Consider the following 21,494-nt stretch of genomic DNA (forward strand, 5'->3'; position numbering starts at 1 on the left):
CAGTAAACCGTTTGTAAGATGCATTTTATTTTATTTACCTTTATTTTACCAGGAAATAATCCCATTGAGATTCAGAATCTCTTTTTCAAGGGAATCCTGGCCAAGACGGCAGAATAATAGTTCCATTTTAAAAATACATATACAAACATTTAACAGAAAAAGACATTTTGGCAATTTAAACATCATCTCAACATATTCACCAGCAGGACTCAGTAACAGCACATGTGCATTTAGTACTCACATAGTTCTTTATCCTCATTTTAAACTGTGTCATTGTCGGTAAATAGTCAAATTTTAGCTTATTCTGCAATTTATACCAAGAAAGGTGCAAAAACTTTAAAAGCACTTTCACCTAAGACAGTTCGCGTTCGTGGGATATCATACATAAGTAAGGAGGCAGTTTACCAAGTATGGCCTTAAAAAGAAAAATATACCAGTGTTCCAGCCTGCGATTGTTCAAAGATGGCCAACCAACACTCTCATACAAGTTGCAATGATGAGTACGAAAATTGGAATTAATCAAAAATCTTGGTGCTGCATGATATATTGACTCCAGCATTTTCAAAGAAGCTTTGTTTGCATGCATATATAAAATATCACCATAATCCAGCATTGACATAAATGTTGTTTGTATAAGTGTTTTTCTTGTACTAAAAGAGAAACATCCTTTGTTTCTATAATAGAAACCAAACTTTACTCTTAGTTTTTTATTATTATCTGTTATATATTTTTATTTTAGTTGTATTTTTATTTGATGTATTAGAAGAAAGTGTAATAAAACCAATAATAAACACCTGAAAAAGCAACATTAAGTTATTTTTTAAACTAAATTAATGCCTGGTTCCAAGGACTTGGTGGCAAATAAAAAGAAACAGCATAAATGTACTTTTTTTTTTTTTTTTTTACAATTAACCAAAATTTAAAAAATGAATCCAGCCATAATATAATTTTCAAGTTTCACTGACAAAACAAATAAATAAAGGAGGAGCCGTTTCTGCACGTGGACGTTCTTCTGCCATCTTTGGCCAATGCTGAAAAGGGAGGAGTGTCGAAAATCTCATTAATATTCATGATCTCATTACCATAGCTATTCTTACATTTAAAAATGGCATTTCTACATATCTGTAAAAGTATTTTTTTACTAGTTAAAATGTTATTTAAGATATCAGTAATTCTATTTTCACTAGTTGCAAGGACAATTTCAGATATCAACTGCCTTTGTTGATATCAATAATTACTTTGTTACTAGTAAAAATGTGAATTCTTGATATCAACAATTTAGTTGTTACTAGTTGAAATGTTAATTCTTGATATCAGTAAATGTATTTCAACGTTACAAATGTTATTTTTGATATCTGAAAAATAATTTCTGATATCTAAAATGGCTTTCTTACTAGTAACAATTACTTTCATGATATCAGAAGTGAACATTGTCACTAGTAACAATTAAATTGCTTATATCAACAATAAACGTCTGTACTAGTAACCATGTGATTACTGATATCAAAAATAAAGGTCTTTACTAGTAAGAATTGTATTTCTGATATGTGAAATCAGAATTTAAACTAGTAAGAAAGCAATTCTTGATTTCAACAATTAAATTTGAATGGAAAGCTATGGTGACATTTAACTAGTGAAAATAAAATTACTAATATCAAGAATTAACATTGTTAATAGTGAAAATTGAATTGTTGATATCAAGAATACATATCCTGCGAATGAATAAAAGTTAATTAAGCTTGCCATACACACTCACCACACACACACACACACACACACACACACACACACACAACCCACTTTTTTTAATTGGACGAATGAAACGTTTTTTGTGTGCGTGTGTGTGCGTGTGTGTGTGTGTGTGTGTGTGTGTGTAATATCCTAGTTAAATCACTTTTTCTTAATTTTCTAGTTTAACATATTGGAAAAATAAAATAACTGATTTATTTTATTTTTCCAATTTGATTGATAGACACCAGTTAATAATTTTCTTAAAATCAGTATAAAATATATTAACTAGTTCCACGGCAACTTTTTAATTTTCAAATAGTACGATTCAGCATCAATAAAAACATACAAAAATGTCTGGTTTGTGCCTGTAAACATTACGTACAAATACCTACATATTAACAATGAGACCAGGCTGAAATGTTGTAATAAATATGAAGGTTTAACTTAAGTGTATATGTGCTCACTGATATGGCAGGGTGATTAGTTAACAAAAAGCTTTTGTCATTGTGTTAAAGTTTATTGGTAATTTTTATAACAAACTATGCAGTTGGGTGAATTTAAATTTGAAAGTTTACTTAATCATGTTGATTGCTTGAATAAGTGGATACATTATTTAATCCAAAGTTATGACAACAAAACAACATTAAGTAAAAAAATAACCTTTAATTATAAGAACAAAATATTAGTTGACACAACAAAATCAACTTAAATTCTTAGATTCAATTAATAAAAATGTTAAGGCAACCAGGAAACAACTTCTTTTTTTTAGACCAACACATACATACATAAATGTTGTTATTGTTATGCATGTATAGAATACAGAAATATAACACAATAATTAAACAAATCAGCATGTACTAGTAATAAAATTATGTTCTTTAACAATATTATGATTTCAGGTCACACAAGCTTATTTTTACATTCTGTATATTATCTTTTATTGTTGCATATCTATATTACTTTCATTTATAATTTTACTCTAATTTCGCTTGGTCATTAAATCCACCAAGTGTAATGCACCAATCAAATGCTGTTTTATATGTATTGTCTTGAATTGCTTCACTTTTCATCAGAGGCAGAAGCTGAAATCAAGAAGAAAAAAAAATGTTTGTTTAATTTCTAGAAGGTTTCTTGAATTAAAATGTGCATCTGTTTAAAGTTTGAAATTTAAATAAACCTAATCTAAAATCTAAATGTTGCTAAATACATATTACTTTTAAATATTTAATTGTAAATACATCATTAAAAGGTGTACTCACATGAAGCAAGTGAATAATCACTCTGTGTTTTCTCAGATCCTTTTCCTGAATAAGAATGACATAGTTTAATGATAAGAGCATCACTACAGAAATATCGGTAACACTTTAGATTATAACCAGCGTAACTTTTTTGTAACTAATGTGTACTAGTTGGGAACCATCAGGGTTTAACTTATTGTAAAAACGATATTTACAATTTGTAAATAAATGTTTTTAAATTATAGTATTTTATATATATAATTTTATTTCAGCTATTCATAATTTGACAAACATCATCTAAATAAAATAAATACAATTTCTCTGAAAAAAAAAACAACCTCTCCAAATCTGCCTTTTCAGTGAATAAGCTAATGAACACTGCCCATTTTCTCCATAAAGTACAGTATATGAATGTTTCCGCCTAGTGTTTGCAGCTCTGTGATTGGTGGTCCAGCTATGAGGGCCAAGCAATAGTAAATCAATGGGGGAGTAATTTTGAATGACAGAAAAATTGACCAATCATATCTTTTCTCTAAATAGGCGGGGGCCTTGTTATCACTATAAGACAAGTTCAACCCACTGTGGGATCTGTATTGGAAAAAAAAAGATATTTGCTGATAAACTAGCTGTTATTCATGTCATAATGGAAGCCACAAATAACGTAAGTGAGGACATTTACTAGGCTTATGTAAGTATGACTTACTGTATAAACAATTATTCCAGAGCAATTTGTTGTAGCCAATTAACCTACGTGGAACCAGGAGGAATCAACAGTATCAACAGTAATTGCAGAGAAAACAATTGCACTACTTTTAATGTAATTATTTTATCACCAAATTAAACCCTCTTCTTTTTTTTCTTTTTTTTTTGCTATAAAAACATCACAGTATACATCCACTGAAATACAAATGTTGTATTATGTATTTTTTTCTGCAAACAGCTGAAAAGTAGTAAGCTTGTTTTAAACTGAACTGAACTTTGATGGTAATCATGCAAAGTTATTTGGTGATAGAAGTGTTGGGAAGTTGCTGGTGTGACTCCGATGAGATCCACAAATATGCTTTCATAAGGTAAGTAGGATCATAGCAGAAACTCATTAACTCATTTTTATCAAACAAAGGAACAGATTTGGGTTTCTTTTCTTCTTTGAAAATTAGATGCAAAAAAACAAAACAAACAAAAAACATACCTGTAGCTCGTCTCTTCTTCCATATGATGAGTGCCGTTATAATGAGAACAGCCCCACACATGAACACCACCAGCACACTGATCGCTACAGACAGACTGATGGATCCTGGAGCAGATTCATCCACATCTGAAAAGTTTTGAGATGAGTGACATTTGATAATAAACTATTGAATCAAACAGGTAAATCTGTTTTCATGTTATTTATTTTTTACTAAATTTAACATTTGTTGTCCCTGCACTCAAAATATTTGTACCAGATGTAATGTCCAGTTTGTTGTCCAGATTGAGGCGTTGCATTGTGCAGTTGTATTTATGTTCTTGACGTAGCTTTTCTTTACTGATCACCAAACTCTTCCTCATCTGGTAAGTTCCATCTCCGTTGGGCAGAATCTCTCCTCCTGTGATCTGATCATCATCCACAGGCTGACCGTCCATGAACAGGGTCAGGTTAATGTGACGGGGGTAAAAACCAGTGGCCAGACAGCTGATCTGAAGCCCTTGAGAGTCTGGGAGCATCTTCTTCATGAGTCTGACTCTGGGTTTCACTACAAAGAAGATTGAGAAGTGTTACTGTTGGTAAACTGTTGTGTTCATAGCATCGGTCATTCATTTATGATAATCATGATTCATAAAGCATTCAAAAGCATTTGATGCTTTCTGTCAGCACAGCTGTCTGGTCCATATCTGTTGATAGTGTTCTTTTTTTTTAATTATGAATAGGTTAATCAGGTTGACTCACTCACCTTTTCTCATCACATTGTTCTTTTCCTTGTTCAGAAACCTCCGCAAGGTTTTAATGCAAATAGGATGATAAACATTTTGATGCATGAACTTTACATGAAGCTGTGTTGCTTGGTCCCATGTTTTTGATAGCAGTTTATTCTGGACTGCCTTTTTTTCAATGTCAAAGGTGAACTCCCCAGCGTTTTGTCCACCAAAACCATCCCACATATGAAGTGGACCAGGTTTATCATTGTTCAACAATTCACATCCAGCAAGTCTCTGAGTAACACGTACACCTGTAGCAGAATGGATGAATGAAACATGTAGCTGTTACCACTTCTCTGTCAAAAGCTTTATATGCTGTGTGCATAAACTAACAAGAGTTACATTTGTTATGAAATGTTTATTATGTGGCTTTATCAGTTTGTTGCTTGGACTTACCTGAGTGATTGAAGTGATCATTATAATGGGATTCCAAACCTTGCAGGTAATTATATAAAGCACGAAATATAGTTTTAGCATCGCTTTGCTCTTCGTCATAGTATTTTGATTCTCTGTGATAGTGATAGACAAGTTTCCATGTGTTTGAGTCATAATATGCTATTTGCACATCATCCAACATCAGCACAGCACTGAACTCAGGAAATGGTGTTTGTCCAGCTATATATGTTGCAAAAGTCATTAGTGAGTGAGAATCTGTGGATACACAAGGACAAACAAATAATGTTAGTGTGGCCTGAATTTATACCACTACATATACAACTATACATCCCTAATCACACCTAAAGAAGAGTTGTCCTATAGAAATAGAATAAATTATTTTATTTATATAAATTATTTGCTTTATAAGACATTTGAATAACTGACATTTGATTCACTGATTAATTTCCTCTTATCACACTGCTGTCATGTTGACAGACTTTTGGTTGCATTTCTTTCAGTTTCTGTTCTCTTGTGGTCAGTTACTTGAAGTTGTCTGAACCAAACAAAACAAACTGATTTAAATAATAAAATAGTTTCCATAGTTTCCCTTTGATTTACAGCTGTCTCTCATTCATTAGCCTCATTATACTGTATATACTCCCAGGTCTGTTGAGTTCTGTGGATGATATCACCAGTCCCACTCCTGATCCAGAGCTCAGCCAACCATCAGCCTGCTGCAGGGAGTGAACGCCAGAGTCCACTGCAGATGGAAAGCATAATCCCACTGTGACACACAAGCCAGTGGTAAAAGAAACAACTGTGACTAGCATCACCCCGGGGCCAGAGCCTGACATTACGTCTGACCAGGTGTGTGAGCCAGCAAAGATGAGTGGAGATCAAGGGAATGGATTGAAACCCTGTCCAAACTCCCACCAATAAGGGTGAGCTGCTGCTACATCATGTGACATTAAGATCTCCTCAGATTTCCAGTCCCCAGCTCCCTCTTGGTATGAGGATCCCCCATCTCCACCTCCAGACTCAGACTCCAGACCAGAGCACTGGCCTCCTTCCCTCTGGATCCACCATTGTCCTTGGTAGCTCCTGGTCCACTTCGGTCTTCTGGTTCCCCATCTCCTTGTCGCCGTGACTCATCTTTGTGTCCTTGTGTATTGTATAGCACTGTACATAAAAATTGCGTTTTCAGTGCACATTTATGCATATGTGTACAATCATTGTTAATGTTTGAATTGTATTTCAGGGCAGTTTGTGAAGACAGATAATCAAGAGAAGTCAGTTCCAGATCCACCCTCCACACCAGACCTCTCTCTCATATGGATGGCTGTCTACTAGCATATTGTGTTCTCTTCAGACTTCGGTGGATCCAGATATTACTCAGGGACATGAACACTTGAATATTGCAAGAATAGAGAAAGTAAGAATTACTTAAGATTTTAGAATTTAATGTTAATTGCTTAAACATTACACATATATATATATACCGTTTTTCTTTTTTTGGTTTCCAAAGCACCTAAAAGCCAATTCACCCTGCCACACTCCAACAGGCTAAACACAGCTCAAACAAAACAAAATAAGCATTATTTAAAATAGTTTTTGTGGCAGTGTGAACTGGTCATAATGCTGTATGATAGGTGTGAGATTCATTAAACTTGATTTGCTATAATACATCTGCTCATAAGCTATTACATATTATGTTCGATGAATTATTTTTAGTGGTTTGGTTAAGGGTGTGATTAGCTGATGAATTATTGTGGGAGCTTGTGATTAGTTGATGAATTGTGTGCATGGTTAATAATGGCTCTTAAATATATAAATGCAATGTGCTGATTTCCTAGGAAGACTTGCATGTTTGTGCATAATGTTTTGACCCTGGATGCTTAAAGAATGATATACATATTTAAATATATGGCAATGTATTTATTATTAATATATTTCATGTGCTTCTGTATGGGCTGAATGCTTTCATTCATATTTCGCTGTATATCCTATGTTTTTATTAATAATCTGGGTGTATTACTGTTCATATTTGTTTGTTAATAAATTAACTGAATTCATTTCGAGTATGTATTCATCATTCACAGCAGCTCAAACAGCCTTTAAATTAGTTTGGGCATATGAGGACATAAATTAGGTTAAACTACTGCATGTCCGCCCATAAAATAATTATAAAAAATGACCAACTGATTACCAGCACACAACTACCGATCCCCGACCCGATCCGTTGACACGACGTCGCAGTTACTTACTGGCGACGTCACGCACGTCGCCATGACGAAACTTTGGTCACCAGATTACGTTGCAGTTATGTAACAGTTATGCAATGTTGTTAGCAGGGTTTACAACTCTCTGAAGACTCGTTCACTTCTGAAGCGTCTCGCAGCGATCATTGTCATACCACGGACGCTAAACATTGTGAATTATACATGCAGACATTCATATGAGGAGTCTAGCAGCAAATTAGCCAATCAGAGAACAAATTTTATTTAAAAACATGAAAAATTTACTGAGGTCCGGACCTCGGTGACCTCATGGCTGGCTACGGGCCTGAACAGGAACAGCACAAACATTTTCTCAATTTATTGAACTCGTGTCCGTCCATTCACCCTTCTTATTCTCTTTTACGTTTTTATTCCTACTCTTTCCTGACAATATACACATACACACAAGCATTCATACATTCACACATGTGTTTCCATATTTTATAGGGACTTTCCATAGACCGACTGATTTTTATAGGCCTACAGTACAAATTCTATATTATATCCCATAACCCGACCCCTAAACACAGCTATCACAAAAAAAGTTTCTACATTTGTATATTACAATAATAATAATAATAAATACATAAATAAAAAAGCTAGGTGTGATTTATGTTTTCCCGTCAATGCATCACATGAAAGTGCTGGCTTCATCTGTCAACAGGATTTTAATATTTCATTGAAAACCATTTGTTGGTCAACTTACCTGCACTGACGACTTTTAAACATGGCAACAAGAACAAAACAAGCACGAACATTTTCTTAGTTTATCGAACTCGTGTCCTTCCCTTTCACCCTTGTAATTGTCCTTTACTTTCACCTTTGTACCTTGTGTTTTTTTTTTTTTTTTTTTTTTTTTTTTTGCTGCGTTGCATCACGTGTGCATATCGCCACCTACCGTGTTGTAATGCAGTCACGGTTTAAGATCGATTTCGTATTTTCTCTATTCTTTCCTTGCAGAATATATGTAAACACACACACACACACACACACACACACACTAGGGTGACCACCCGTCCCGCGTAGCGCGTGCGCGCACAGCGTTTCAAGCCCAATTCATGCGTCCCACAAATTGAGACTGTGTCACGCATAATCAATGCTTGCTTCAAAAAATTTGGTCGCTCTGTATCCTCGAGCCCCAAACGAACATTACTTGACAGTTCAGCACGCTACTGTTGCCACACCCACCCCTCAGTTGAACTGCTGACTAGGTTGTTGTCAACTTTTTCTTTGTTGTCATGACAGCGCGAACACGTGCATACCAGGCACACTAGGAAGGAACTTTTCAGTGCCGGCCCGATCCTCTTGGGGGCCCTAAGCAGAATTTGATTTGGGGGCCCCCCTCCCACCATGCGGAGTCACCTGTGCTTCAAGATCATTGACACAAATGTCACACTATAATGTTACATTATAAATGAATACAGTGAGGTTATGTATTAATACAAAATAAATAAATAAAAATCAATACTTAACATTAACATAACACTCTTAAACTTCTGAATACAAACTGTCACAAAACATGAAATAAATAATTTGCAAATGTCCAAATGCAAATGTACATTAAATGTGCAATCTTTTAAATGAAACCAAAAATAGACAAACATTAATATAATAAAAAATATAATGCTACAAATAATTAAAAACTTACATAATGAAAGCAAACATAAGAACAGCTAGGATACAACGACAATTGTACATCAATGACCTCAGAATTGTTCCTTCCTAGCTTTTCAGGAGGCAAAGTCACTGATGACATTGGGACAGCGGGATTGTATTGTTCTGCCCCCCTTCCTCAAATATGATGATGGAAAAAAACACTTACTATAGGGGTGAAAATAGAACTTTAATCAAATACAAAAGTAAAAGAATAAATTGTATTATTTACTAATTACAATTGTACCATTCAACATTTACCTATGGTTATAACTTTATTATGACTAATTTATTTCATAGTCTTAAGAATTCAGAAATCATGCAATGGGAAATCAAGCAGTTTTACTATGATAAAACCATGGTTTATTTTTTGTAAGGGTTGTGATATGCACGTTTTTGTTGAAGAAATTATAAAGCCTGTGTCATCTATAGCAAAAATGTAATAGCAGGAATTACATGGCATTTGGCTCCCTGTGCAGGCATTTGTAATAACATGTACATAAATTGTTTATTTTGTATGTGCCTACAATATGTATTTTAAAAGTGTTATTATTAATCAATCATTATTGCCTAATATTTTTTTTAATATAATGCAATAATTTATAAGAAGTCAATTTAAAGGCTATTGATGGCTTAGGTCTGTTTTTATAGCAGCAGCAGCAACAACAACAACAACAACAACAACAACAACAACAACAACAACAACAACAACAACAACAACAACAACAAATATTACAGTATATTAATACTTCTTTGTAAATTATTATTTGAAGTAACAAAACCATGGTTAATTTGCAGTTGCCATGGCTACAAGAACGATGATTTGTGGAGTTATTGATAAAACCATGGGTCATGTTCATAAGGGAACCTGAAAAAAAAAAAACTTTAACAGGAATGTGCCTGAAAGTGATAAACGGGCCTAGTTTTTACCTAAATTATTTATAATTTATTTTAATATATATTAAAAATGTATAAGGTGACTGCAAGTCTTTCTCCTCAAATGCTACTGAGCTTCAAATTTGCCTTTGAGCCCATGTGAAAAAGTTGCATAATTTACATACACTTTACAGTTTATTTTAATAAATATTCAACATTATATTCAACTGTGCATTATAGCTGACACCTAGATGAACAATTACAGTTGTTTTTATGACTGTAAGTCATTCTCCTCAAATGCTACTGACGTTAGAAAAGTGTATAACAATATCGCATGTAACTTTAGAGATGGTCCCTAAATTTGAGACTCTCGAACGTCCAACGACAAGCCAACAACAGTATGTCATTTTCTTCTTTCTCTTTTCAGCACCAGAGGAATACATCCTTTTTGTGATATGGCTTATCATTTATTACAGTGATGCGCACTTACGCGCCGGCGCGAATTGTCAATGCACGCGAGGTGTCTATGCACAATTGCGCATGACTCAGACACAGCAGCAGTTGTTGGTAAATACGTTTTTTTTTTTTTTGTCTTGAATTATTCATTTATTCGTTCATTATTCATTCATTCATTTATATCACTTGATTAAGTTATTTAATTGTAAAAATAAAATAAAAATAATAATAAATAATAATAATTATTGGGGGGCCCCAAGCAGAACTGGTGAACTGTTTTCTTCAACCGGTTTATTGAATCGAACTGTCAGAAAGAACTACTGGTGATCCGAACACCGATGCAACCGGTTCTTCACTCGTGAACGAGTCAGTCTATTGTTTGTTATCTGGCTCGGCTCGGTGTTCATCACAGCAGTTCAGTCAGTGTACTGTTTGAGTGTATGCATTACTCCGGGATATTGGTTTGTTTGAACTCAGAGGGAGTGTCAGCCACATTAAAAAGTTAACATCTTAAGTCATTTGTGGATTAATGCGTATTAGAGATGCGAACCGTTTAAAACGATTCAGTTCGATTTGGTGAATATCCAGACTACTTTGATTTGAACTCTCTCTCTCACACAGACACGGAAGAGAAGACAATGCTGAATAAAGTCGTCGTTTTTGCTATTTTTGGACCAAAATGTATTTTCGATGCTTCAAAAAATTCCAACGGACCCTCTGATGTCACATGGACTACTTTGATGATGTTATTCTTACCTTTCTGGACGTGAACAGTAGACTGTTAACACAGCTTCAATGGAGGGACTGAGAGCTCTCGGACTAAATCTAAAATATCTTAAACTGTGTTCCGAAGATAAAAGGAGGTCTCACATGTTTGGAACAGCATAAGAGTTAGTTATTAATGACATAATTTTCATTTTTGAGCGAACTAACCCTTTAAGGCTTACGGTCCGTTTTTACACCACAAGAGGGGGCTGTTTACACTAGCTAGTGTTAATCGTTTGAAATTCAACGCCACAACTTTAACTCTTTACTCTGAAAGTCCTTAACACTGGGATTTCAACACTGGAGATTTTGCTGTGCATGAGGGTGAGTTATTAATGACATAATTTTCATTTTTGGGTGAACTAACCCTTTAACTAGTTCCATGGCAATTTTTTAATTTTCAAATAGTACAATTCAGAATCAATAAAAAAATCCACAAATGTACGGTTTGTGCCTGTAAACATTACGTACAAATACCTACATATTAACAATGAGACCAGGCAGTAATGTTGTAATAAATATGAAGGTTTAACTTAAGTGTATATGTGCTCACTGATATGGCAGGGTGATTAGTTAACAAAAAGCTTTTGTCATTGTGTTAAAGTTTATTGAACTTTAGGTAATTTTTATAACAAACTATGCAGTTGAGTGAATTTAAATTTGAAAGTGTACTTAATCATGTTGATTGCTTGAATAAGTGGATCAACACTAAGTTAACAAATAACCTTTGATTCTAAGAACAAAGTTCTTTAACAATATTATGATTTCAGGTCACACAAGCTTATTTTTACATTCTGCATATTATCTGTTATGGTTGCATATCTATATTACTTTCATTTATAATTTTCTATCTCTAATTTCGCTTGGTCATTAAATCCATCAAGTGTAATGCACCAATCAAATGCCGTTTCATATGTATTGTCTTGACTTGCTTCACTTTTCATCAGGGGCAGAAGCTGAAATCAAGAAAAAAAAATATTTTTGTTTAATTTCTAGAAGGTTTCTTGAGTTAAAATGTGCATCTGTATAAAGTTTAAAATTTAAATAAACCTAATCTAAAATCTAAATTTTGATAAATACATATTACGTTTAAATATTTAATTGTATTAAATATTATGACGTAATTTAATTACGCCATAAAAAGGTGTACTCACATGAAGCAAGTGAATAATCACTCTGTGTCGTCTCAGATCCTCGTCCTGAATAAGAATGACGTAGTTTAATGATAAGAGTAACACTACAGAAATATCGGTAACACTTTAGATCACAACCAGCCTAACTTTTTTGTAATTATAGTTGTTCATATAGTTGTGGTAATTATAATTACCAGTTGGGAACCATCTGGGTTTAACTTACTGTAAAAACAATATTTACAATTTGTAAATAAATGTTTTTAAATTATAGTATTTTATATATATAATTTTATTTCAGATATTCATAATTTGACAAACATCATCTAAATAAAATAAATACAATTTCTCTGAAAAAAAAACAACCTCTCCAAATCTGCCTATTCAGTGAATAAGCTAATGAACACTGCCCATTTTCTCCATAACGTACAGTATATGAATGTTTCCGCCTAGTGTTTGCAGCTCTGTGATTGGTGGTCCAGCTATGAGGGCCAAGCAATAGTAAATCAATGGGGGAGTAATTTTGAATGACAGAAAAATTGACCAATCATATCTTTTCTCTAAATAGGCGGGGGCCTTGTTATCACTATAAGACAACTTCAACCCACTGTGGGATCTGTATTGGAAAAAAGATATCTGCTAATAAACTAGCTGTTATTCATGTCATAATGGAAGCCACAAATATAAGTGAGGACATTTACTAGGCTTATGTAAGTATGACTTACTGTATAAACAATTATTCCAGAGCAATTTGTTGTAGCCAATTAACCTACGTGGAACCAGGAGGAATCAACAGTATCAACAGTAATTACAGAGAAAACAATTGCACTACTTTTAATGTAATTATATTATCACCAAATTAAACCCTCTCCTTTTTTTTTTTTTTTGCTATAAAAACATCACATCCACTGAAATACAAATGTTGTTTTATGTATTTTTTTCTGCAAACAGCTGAAAAGTAGTAATCTTGTTTTAAACTGCACTGAACCTTGATGGTATATCATGCAAAGTTATTTGGTGATAGAAGTGTTGGGAAGTTGCTGGTGTGACTCCGATGAGATCCACGAATATGCTTTCATAAGGTAAGTAGATTTATTAATCATAGCAGAAACCTCTTAACTCATTTTACTAGCTGTCCAGTTTTGTTGTTCAGTAATAAGAAACAGAATGGTTAAAAATAAAATATTAAAATAAATTATAAAATTATAAAATATAAAATAAAATAAAAAAATATAAAATAATATAATAAAATAGCCCTATAAAATTATAAAAAGTATATTGTCTTTCTAAATCAATCCCAAACATAAGTTTATGCCATACATACCATGTAATATTAGATAAGATGCCCCTTAAGTTTCAAAATACTTACAGTATAAATGATTTGTGATTTTACAGGTTGTTACCCCTTTATTCCCCAAATGTAACATTGGTCCCCATACCTAAATGTAGGTTATTTATAGGTACACTATAATTACAGAAATGTATACCGTAAATTCAGTAAACTAACGTAGTTCTTTGCGGGTTGTAATCTAAAGCGTTACGGAAATATCAAACAAAGGAACAGATTTGGGTTTCTTTTCTTCTTTGAAAATTAGATGCAAAAAAAAAAAAAAAAACATTTACCAGCAGCTCGTCTCTTCTTCCATATGATGAGTGCAGTTATAATGAGAAAGGCCCCACACATGAACACCACCAGCACACTGATCGCTACAGACAGACTGAAGGATCCTGGAGCAGATTCATCCACATCTGAAACGTTTTGAGATGAGTGACATTATAAACTATTGAATCAAACAGGTAAATCTGTTTTCATGCTTTTTATTTTTTACTAAATTTAACATTTGTTGTCCCTGCACTCAAAATATTTGTACCAGATGTAATGTCCAGTTTGTTGTCCAGATTGAGGCATTGCATTGTGCAGTTGTATTTATGTTCTTGACGTAGCTTTTCTTTACTGATCACCAAACTCTTCCTCATCTGGTAAGTTCCATCTCCGTTGGGCAGAATCTCTCCTCCTGTGATCTGATCATCATCCACAGGCTGACCGTCTCTGAACAGGGTCAGGTTAATGTGACGGGGGTAAAAACCAGTGGCCAGACAGCTGATCTGAAGCCCTTGAGAGTCTGGGAGCATCTTCTTCATGAGTCTGACTCTGGGTTTCACTACAAAGAAGATTGAGAAGTGTTACTGTTGGTAAACTGTTGTGTTCATAGCATCGGTCATTCATTTATGATAATCATGATTCATAAAGCATTCAAAAGCATTTGATGCTTTCTGTCAGCACAGCTGTCTGGTCCATATTTGTTGATAGTGTTCTTTTTTTTAATTATGAATAGGTTAATCAGGTTGACTCACTCACCTTTTCTCATCACATTGTTCTTTTCCTTGTTCAGAAACCTCCGCAAGGTTTTAATGCAAATAGGATGATAAACATTTTGATGCATGAACTTTACATGAAGCTGTGTTGCTTGGTCCCATGTTTTTGATAGCAGTTTATTCTGGACTGCCTTTTTTTCAATGTCAAAGGTGAACTCCCCAGCGTTTTGTCCACCAAAACCATCCCACATATGAAGTGGACCAGGTTTATCATTGTTCAACAATTCACATCCAGCAAGTCTCTGAGTAACACGTACACCTGTAGAAGAATGGATGAATGAAACATGTAGCTGTTACCACTTCTCTGTCAAAAGCTTTATATGCTGTGTGCATAAACAAACAAGAGTTACATTTGTTATGAAATGTTTATTATGTGGCTTTATCAGTTTGTTGCTTGGACTTACCTGAGTGATTGAAGTGATCATTATAATGGGATTCCAAACCTTGCAGGTAATTATATAAAGCACGAAATATAGTTTTAGCATCGCTTTGCTCTTCGTCATAGTATTTTGATTCTCTGTGAGAGTGATAGACAAGTTTCCATGTGTTTGAGTCATAATATGCTATTTGCACATCATCCAACATCAGCACAGCACTGAACTCAGGAAATGGTGTTTGTCCAGCTATATATGTTGCAAAAGTCATTAGTGAGTGAGAATCTGTGGATACACAAGGACAAACATGTAATATTAGTGTGGCCTGAATTTATACCACTACATATACAACTATACATTCAAGAAACAGAGTTGTCCTATAGAAATAGAATAAATTATTTTATTTATATAAATTATTTGCTTTATAAGACATTTGAATAACTGACATTTGATTCACTGATTAATTTCCTCTTATCACACTGCTGTCATGTTGACAGACTTTTGGTTGCATTTCTTTCAGTTTCTGTTCTCTTGTGGTCAGTTACTTGAAGTTGTCTGAACCAAACAAAACAAACTGATTTAATTAATATAATAGTTTCCATAGTATCCCTTTGATTTACAGCTGTCTCTCATTAATTAGCCTCATTATACTGTATATACTCCCAGGTCTGTTGAGTTCTGTGGATGATATCACCAGTCCCACTCCTGATCCAGAGCCCAGCCAGCCATCAGCCTGCTGCAGGGAGTGAACGCCAGAGTCCACTGCAGATGGAAAGCATAATCCCACTGTGACACACAAGCCAGTGGTAAAAGAAACAACTGTGACTAGCATCACCTCAGGGCCAGAGACCGACATTACGTCTGACCAGGTGTGTGAGCCAGCAAAGATGAGTGGAGATCAAGGGAATGGATTGAAACCCTGTCCAAACTCCCACCAATAAGGGTGAGCTGCTGCTACATCATGTGACATTAAGATCTCCTCAGATTTCCAGTCCCCAGCTCCCTCTTGGTATGAGGATCCCCCATCTCCACCTCCAGACTCAGACTCCAGACCAGAGCACTGGCCTCCTTCCCTCTGGATCCACCATTGTCCTTGGTAGCTCCTGGTCCACTTCGGTCTTCTGGTTCCCCATCTCCTTGTCGCCGTGACTCATCTTTGTGTCCTTGTGTATTGTATAGCACTGTACATAAAAATTGCGTTTTCAGTGCACATTTATGCATATGTGTACAATCATTGTTAATGTTTGAATTGTATTTCAGGGCAGTTTGTGAAGACAGATAATCAAGAGAAGTCAGTTCCAGATCCACCCTCCACACCAGACCTCTCTCTCATATGGATGGCTGTCTACTAGCATATTGTGTTCTCTTCAGACTTCGGTGGATCCAGATATTACTCAGGGACATGAACACTTGAATATTGCAAGAATAGAGAAAGTAAGAATTACTTAAGATTTTAGAATTTAATGTTAATTGCTTAAACATTACACATATATATATACCGTTTTTCTTTTTTTGGTTTCCAAAGCACCTAAAAGCCAATTCACCCTGCCACACTCCAACAGGCTAAACACAGTTCAAACAAAACAAAATAAGCATTATTTAAAATAGTTTTTGTGGCAGTGTGAACTGGCCATAATGCTGTATGATAGGTGATTTGCTATAATACATCTGCTCATAAGCTATTGCATATTATGTTCGATGAATTATTTTTAGTGGTTTGGTTAAGGGTGTGATTAGCTGATGAATTATTGTGGGAGCTTGTGATTAGTTGATGAATTGTGTGCATGGTTAATAATGGCTCTTAAATATATAAATGCAACGTGCTGATTGCCTACGAAGACTTGCATGTTTGTGCATAATGTTTTGAACCTGGATGCTTACAGAATGATATACATATTTAAATATATGGCAATGTATTTATTATTAATATATTTCATGTGCTTCTGTATGGGCTGAATGCTTTCATTCATATTTCGCTGTATATCCTATGTTTTTATTAATAATCTGGGTGTATTACTGTTCATATTTGTTTGTTAATAAATTAACTGAATTCATTTCGAGTATGTATTCATCATTCACAGCAGCTCAAACAGCCTTTAAATTAGTTTGGGCATATGAAGACATAAATTAGGTTAAACTACTGCATGTCCGCCCATAAAATAATCATAAAAAATGACTAACTGATTACCAGCACACAACTACCGATCTCCGACCCGATCCGTTGACACGACGTCGCAGTTACTTGACGAAACTTTGGTCACCAGATTACGTTGCAGTTATGTAACAGTTATATAATGTTGTTAGCAGGGTTTACAACTCTCTGAAGACTGGTTCACTTTGGAAGCGTCTCGCAGCGATCATTGTCATACCACGGACGCTAAACATTGTGAATTATACATGCAGACATTCATATGAGGAGTCTAGCAGCAAATTAGCCAATCAGAGAACAAATTTTATTTAAGAACATGAAAAATTTACTGAGGTCTGGACCTCGGTGACCTCATGGCTGGCTACGGGCCTGAACAGGAACAGCACAAACATTTTCTCAATTTATTGAACTCGTGTCCGTCCATTCACCCTTCTTATTCTCTTTTACATTTTTATTCCTACTCTTTCCTGGCAATATACACATACACACAAGCATTCATACATTCACACATGTGTTTCCATATTTTATAGGGACTTTCCATAAACCGACTGATTTTTATAGGCCTACAGTACAAATTCTATATTATATCCCATAACCCGACCCCTAAACAGCTATCACAAAAAAAGTTTCTACATTTGTATATTACAATAATAATAATAATAAATACATAAATAAAAAAGCTGGGTGTGATTTATGTTTTCCCCTCAATGCATCACATGAAAGTGCTGGCTTCATCTGTCAACAGGATTTAATATTTCATTGAAAACCATTTATTGGTCAACTTACCTGCACTGACGACTTTTAAACATGGCAACAAGAAAAAAACAATCACGAACATTTTCTCAGTTTATCGAACTCGTGTCCTTCCCTTTCACCCTTGTACTTGTCCTTTACTTTCACCTTTGTACTTTATGTGTTTTTTTTTTTTTTTTTTTTTTTTTTGCTGCGTTGCATCACGTGTGCATATCGCCACCTACCGTGTTGTAATGCAGTCACGGTATCTGTTCTTTCCTTGAAGAATATATATAAACACACACACACACACACACACACACACACACACACACACACACTAGGGTGACCACCTGTCCCGCGTAGCGCGTGCGCGCACAGCGTTTCAAGCCCAATTCATGCGTCCCACAAATTGAGACTGTGTCACGCATAATCAATGCTTGCTCAAAAAAAGTTGGTCGCTCTATATCCTCGAGCCCCAAACGAACATTACTTGACAGTTCAGCACGCTACTGTTGACAGACTCACCCCTCAGTTGAACTGCTGACTAGGTTGTTGTCAACCTTTTCTTTGTTGTCATGACAGCGCAAACACATATCTGGCTTGCGGTGTCATTCCAGCTATATTAGCTGTACAAACAGCTTGTTTTGCTGTTTACTGTTGCAAACTGCTGTATCTTACCATGTTATTTTTAATGTATTGTCTTAATTATGAACGTACTGGTTTGTACTGCAAACAGTTTTACCATTTACTGCACTTTGTTCTTGTTATTTCCCTATAACCATGACCATAAGTCTCACACATTCACATACAATTGCTTGGTGGATAGAATTAGATCACTACATAATTCAAAATGTCATTCAATTATGATATTGCTAATTTAAAATTCATTTTGTAGTTCTATAGCCCAGTGCAAAATGCCAGGCCTGCACATAATAGTGGGACAAAGTGGCATTTTTATAGTTTAAAATTTTGTATTGTTGCTTTACGAACACTCATGTATGTATGTGTGTGTGTGTGTGTGTGTGTATAAGGTGCATCTTGAAGAAATGTGAATATCATGAAAAAAGTTCTTTTTTTTTACTTTTTTTATTAAAAAGTGAAATTTTCATATATTCTAAAGATTCATAATTTTTTTTTGATGATTAGAGCTTAATTTAATGAATGGTGTCACAATGGAGGTGTCACAATGGAGGACTTTTTTTTTTTTTCTTTATCACACCAAAGGACGTTTCAGTCTTTTCTGTCAATTAATGACCTTGCAATTCCAAGCTAACCTGTCATTAGTGGCAAGCAAGACACATTTGCAAAATTTTCTAGGATTACGTAGCTTAAAATGCACTTTTTAATAAAAAAAATTATATAATTTAGGAGTGTCATATTAATGCACAACAAAGCATAAAAAATTTGTAGTGGTTCCAAAAAAGTTCAAAGGACATGGTGTCACACCAGAGGACATGGTACAAAAATGTAAAAAAAAAATGAATAACATTGCAGCTTCATAACAGGTCCGTGTAGGTCAAATAAATGTGTGTATGTATTTATATTACATGTCCTGAAATATTATGGGCGTCCAGTAAAGGTGATCTGCCAGGACGTGTCTTCAGAAAATGGCACATCTTGTCACCTGGTATAGGCCATATCTGGCCCACATACAACAAGCCAGAACTCAACCTAAAACCGGTTTGTCACACACGGGCAAGATCTGGCCCACACACAGCAAGCCACGACTCAAACTAAAGCCAGTTTGTTGCACACGGGCCAGATCTGGCCCATAAACAGCATGCCACAACTCAAACTAAAACCGGCTTGATGTGTGTGGGTCAGAGATGGCCCATATAACCTCTGCCGCTGCCAGAACTGAGCCAGATGTTCCATAGTTGGCCCAGATGAGGCCTGGATATGTATGCTATCTGGGATGCCAGGCACACTAGGAAGGAACTTTTAGAGGCACGCTTTCCAATTCGAAAAAATGGAGAAAGTGAGGCACCGCCATCATCAATTAAAAAAGAGAAGTTGTGTCCTGTTTCAAACTGTTTTTTTTTTTTTCATGCGCCTGCCTTTACTAACATGCAAGTTCACCATCATTTCTCCCCCTTCTCGTTCCGTGAACCTCTGGTGTTGTGAGTTTAGATTTTTTTTTTTAACTGTTCCTGCGGTGTTGAGCACCTACAATTCATTTTAATCCTATAATTTTATATTATAATTTATTTAAATCGAATAAATTGTAATGAAAAATAAATAAAATAGCTAAAGTAAATCATAAGTGGAAGTGCATCTGTCGATTCTGTCATGAGCGTACATCAGCAATTACACATGTTTAGGGGAATAGGGCATTATTAATATACCATGTAAGGTGGTATGTGCTAGAAATGGGTAAACCACTATTAGTGAGTCTGCCCATGGGGTGGGGGCAACGCTCGGCAAGGCAGTGTCCCACATTTTCCCTCAGAAACATACACCTTGTCCCCCTTTGGGCTTATTAGCAGGTGGTCACCCTAACACTCACACACACACCCCATTTTTTTTTTTTTGTTGTTGTTGGACGAATTAACCTTTTTTTTTCAATATCCTAGTTAAATCTCTTTTTCTTAATTTTCTAGTTTAACATATTTAACAATTTGTTAAACTAAAAAAATTAGAAAAAAGCAAACAAAGAAGCATTTTTTCCGTTTTATTTTAATTAAATTCCAAATGTTAATATAAAAACAACACACACACACACACACACACACACGTCTCCATGTTTTATGGGGACTTTCCATAGAAAAAAATATTTTTTAAACTTTATATTCCATTCCAGAACCCCACCCCTAAACACAGCCCTCACATGAAAAAAATACTGTAGTAATTTACAGTAAATACTATAGTGTTTTTGAACCATACTAAAGTACTTGAATTAATTTGTTGTGGTAATTCTACAGTTGCTGTGGTAATATAACAAGCTATTAATATAAACAAATGACTCTGCCCAATACTGTACCAAGTTTATATTTTATATTATACTACAATACACTACAGTTTACAGAAGTAAAAACTAAAGTATACTAGAGTATTTATTACAGTTTATCAGTTCACTATAGTTATATTGCAGTATGTTGTAGTATTAAATAAAAAGGGTTGTAAATACTATAATATATACAGTATAATACACTTTACTATAGTATGGTTCAAAAACACTACAGTATTTACCATTAATTACTATAGTATTTCGGATAAAAGTTAAAAGCAAATGCTCATGGATGTAAAGGATAAGAGCTTCCTCTCAGGTAAATTATTAGTATTTGTATTATTTTTAAATACTAATGATTGGTTATAGTATTAATTTATGTTTAATTTAAGTTGATTATCTGTCTATTCTATGACCTCACTTAAAAGCTAAACTTCTAAAGGAACTACAGTAC

The 21,494-nt window shown here is 34.6% G+C and overlaps 2 protein-coding genes and 1 long non-coding RNA gene across 4 annotated transcripts; 1 reads left to right on the forward strand and 2 right to left on the reverse strand.

Moving 5' to 3' along the window:
- Window positions 1-2,455: 2,455 nt before the first annotated feature.
- LOC113085482 (major histocompatibility complex class I-related gene protein-like) lies at window positions 2,456-8,398 on the reverse strand. Its single transcript, XM_026255157.1, has 7 exons — window positions 8,286-8,398; window positions 5,322-5,576; window positions 4,901-5,176; window positions 4,412-4,702; window positions 4,159-4,284; window positions 2,991-3,035; window positions 2,456-2,813 (listed from the first exon to the last, which is right to left on the reverse strand). Exons 1-7 carry the CDS (start codon window positions 8,335-8,337, stop codon window positions 2,791-2,793), a joined length of 1,068 nt encoding a protein of 355 aa, XP_026110942.1. The 5' UTR covers window positions 8,338-8,398; the 3' UTR covers window positions 2,456-2,790.
- A 3,265-nt stretch (window positions 8,399-11,663) lies between these two features.
- On the reverse strand, window positions 11,664-18,224 carry LOC113085483 (major histocompatibility complex class I-related gene protein-like). 2 transcript variants are annotated; one of them, XM_026255160.1, is made up of 8 exons: window positions 16,045-16,471; window positions 15,656-15,971; window positions 15,240-15,494; window positions 14,819-15,094; window positions 14,331-14,621; window positions 14,083-14,208; window positions 12,484-12,528; window positions 11,664-12,285 (listed from the first exon to the last, which is right to left on the reverse strand). In XM_026255160.1, exons 3-8 carry the CDS (start codon window positions 15,478-15,480, stop codon window positions 12,263-12,265), a joined length of 1,002 nt encoding a protein of 333 aa, XP_026110945.1. In that variant the 5' UTR covers window positions 15,481-15,494; window positions 15,656-15,971; window positions 16,045-16,471; the 3' UTR covers window positions 11,664-12,262. The 2 variants fall into 2 exon arrangements, with proteins under 2 accessions (XP_026110945.1, XP_026110944.1); XM_026255159.1 differs by lacking the exons at window positions 15,656-15,971; window positions 16,045-16,471 and adding an exon at window positions 18,145-18,224.
- LOC113085484 (uncharacterized) lies at window positions 16,060-17,260 on the forward strand. The gene is made up of 2 exons (XR_003284282.1): window positions 16,060-16,152; window positions 16,470-17,260. It is a non-coding gene; the product is annotated as an uncharacterized LOC113085484 (long non-coding RNA).
- Window positions 18,225-21,494: the final 3,270 nt, after the last annotated feature.

The sequence above is a fragment of the Carassius auratus genome, unplaced genomic scaffold (genome assembly GCF_003368295.1).
Source record: "Carassius auratus strain Wakin unplaced genomic scaffold, ASM336829v1 scaf_tig00041669, whole genome shotgun sequence".
Lineage (NCBI taxonomy): Eukaryota > Metazoa > Chordata > Actinopteri > Cypriniformes > Cyprinidae > Carassius > Carassius auratus.

Bases quoted from the DNA above. Each gene is read 5' to 3' on its own strand.
- LOC113085482 (XM_026255157.1), bottom strand. From the start codon at position 8,337: ATGTTCGTGCTTGTTTTGTTCTTGTTGCCATGTTTAAAAGTCGTCAGT. The intron at 4,703-4,900 runs GTGAGTGAGTCA...TCTTCTTTGTAG, and splicing joins GAACAATGTGATGAGAAAAG to TGAAACCCAGAGTCAGACTC. The intron at 3,036-4,158 runs GTATGTTTTTTG...ATTCTTATTCAG, and splicing joins GAAGAAGAGACGAGCTACAG to GAAAAGGATCTGAGAAAACA.
- LOC113085483 (XM_026255159.1), bottom strand. From the start codon at position 18,196: ATGTTCGTGATTGTTTTTTTCTTGTTGCCATGTTTAAAAGTCGTCAGT. The intron at 15,495-18,144 runs GTAAGTTGACCA...GTGTATCCACAG, and splicing joins TTTAAAAGTCGTCAGTGCAG to ATTCTCACTCACTAATGACT. The intron at 12,529-14,082 runs GTAAATGTTTTT...ATTCTTATTCAG, and splicing joins GAAGAAGAGACGAGCTGCTG to GACGAGGATCTGAGACGACA.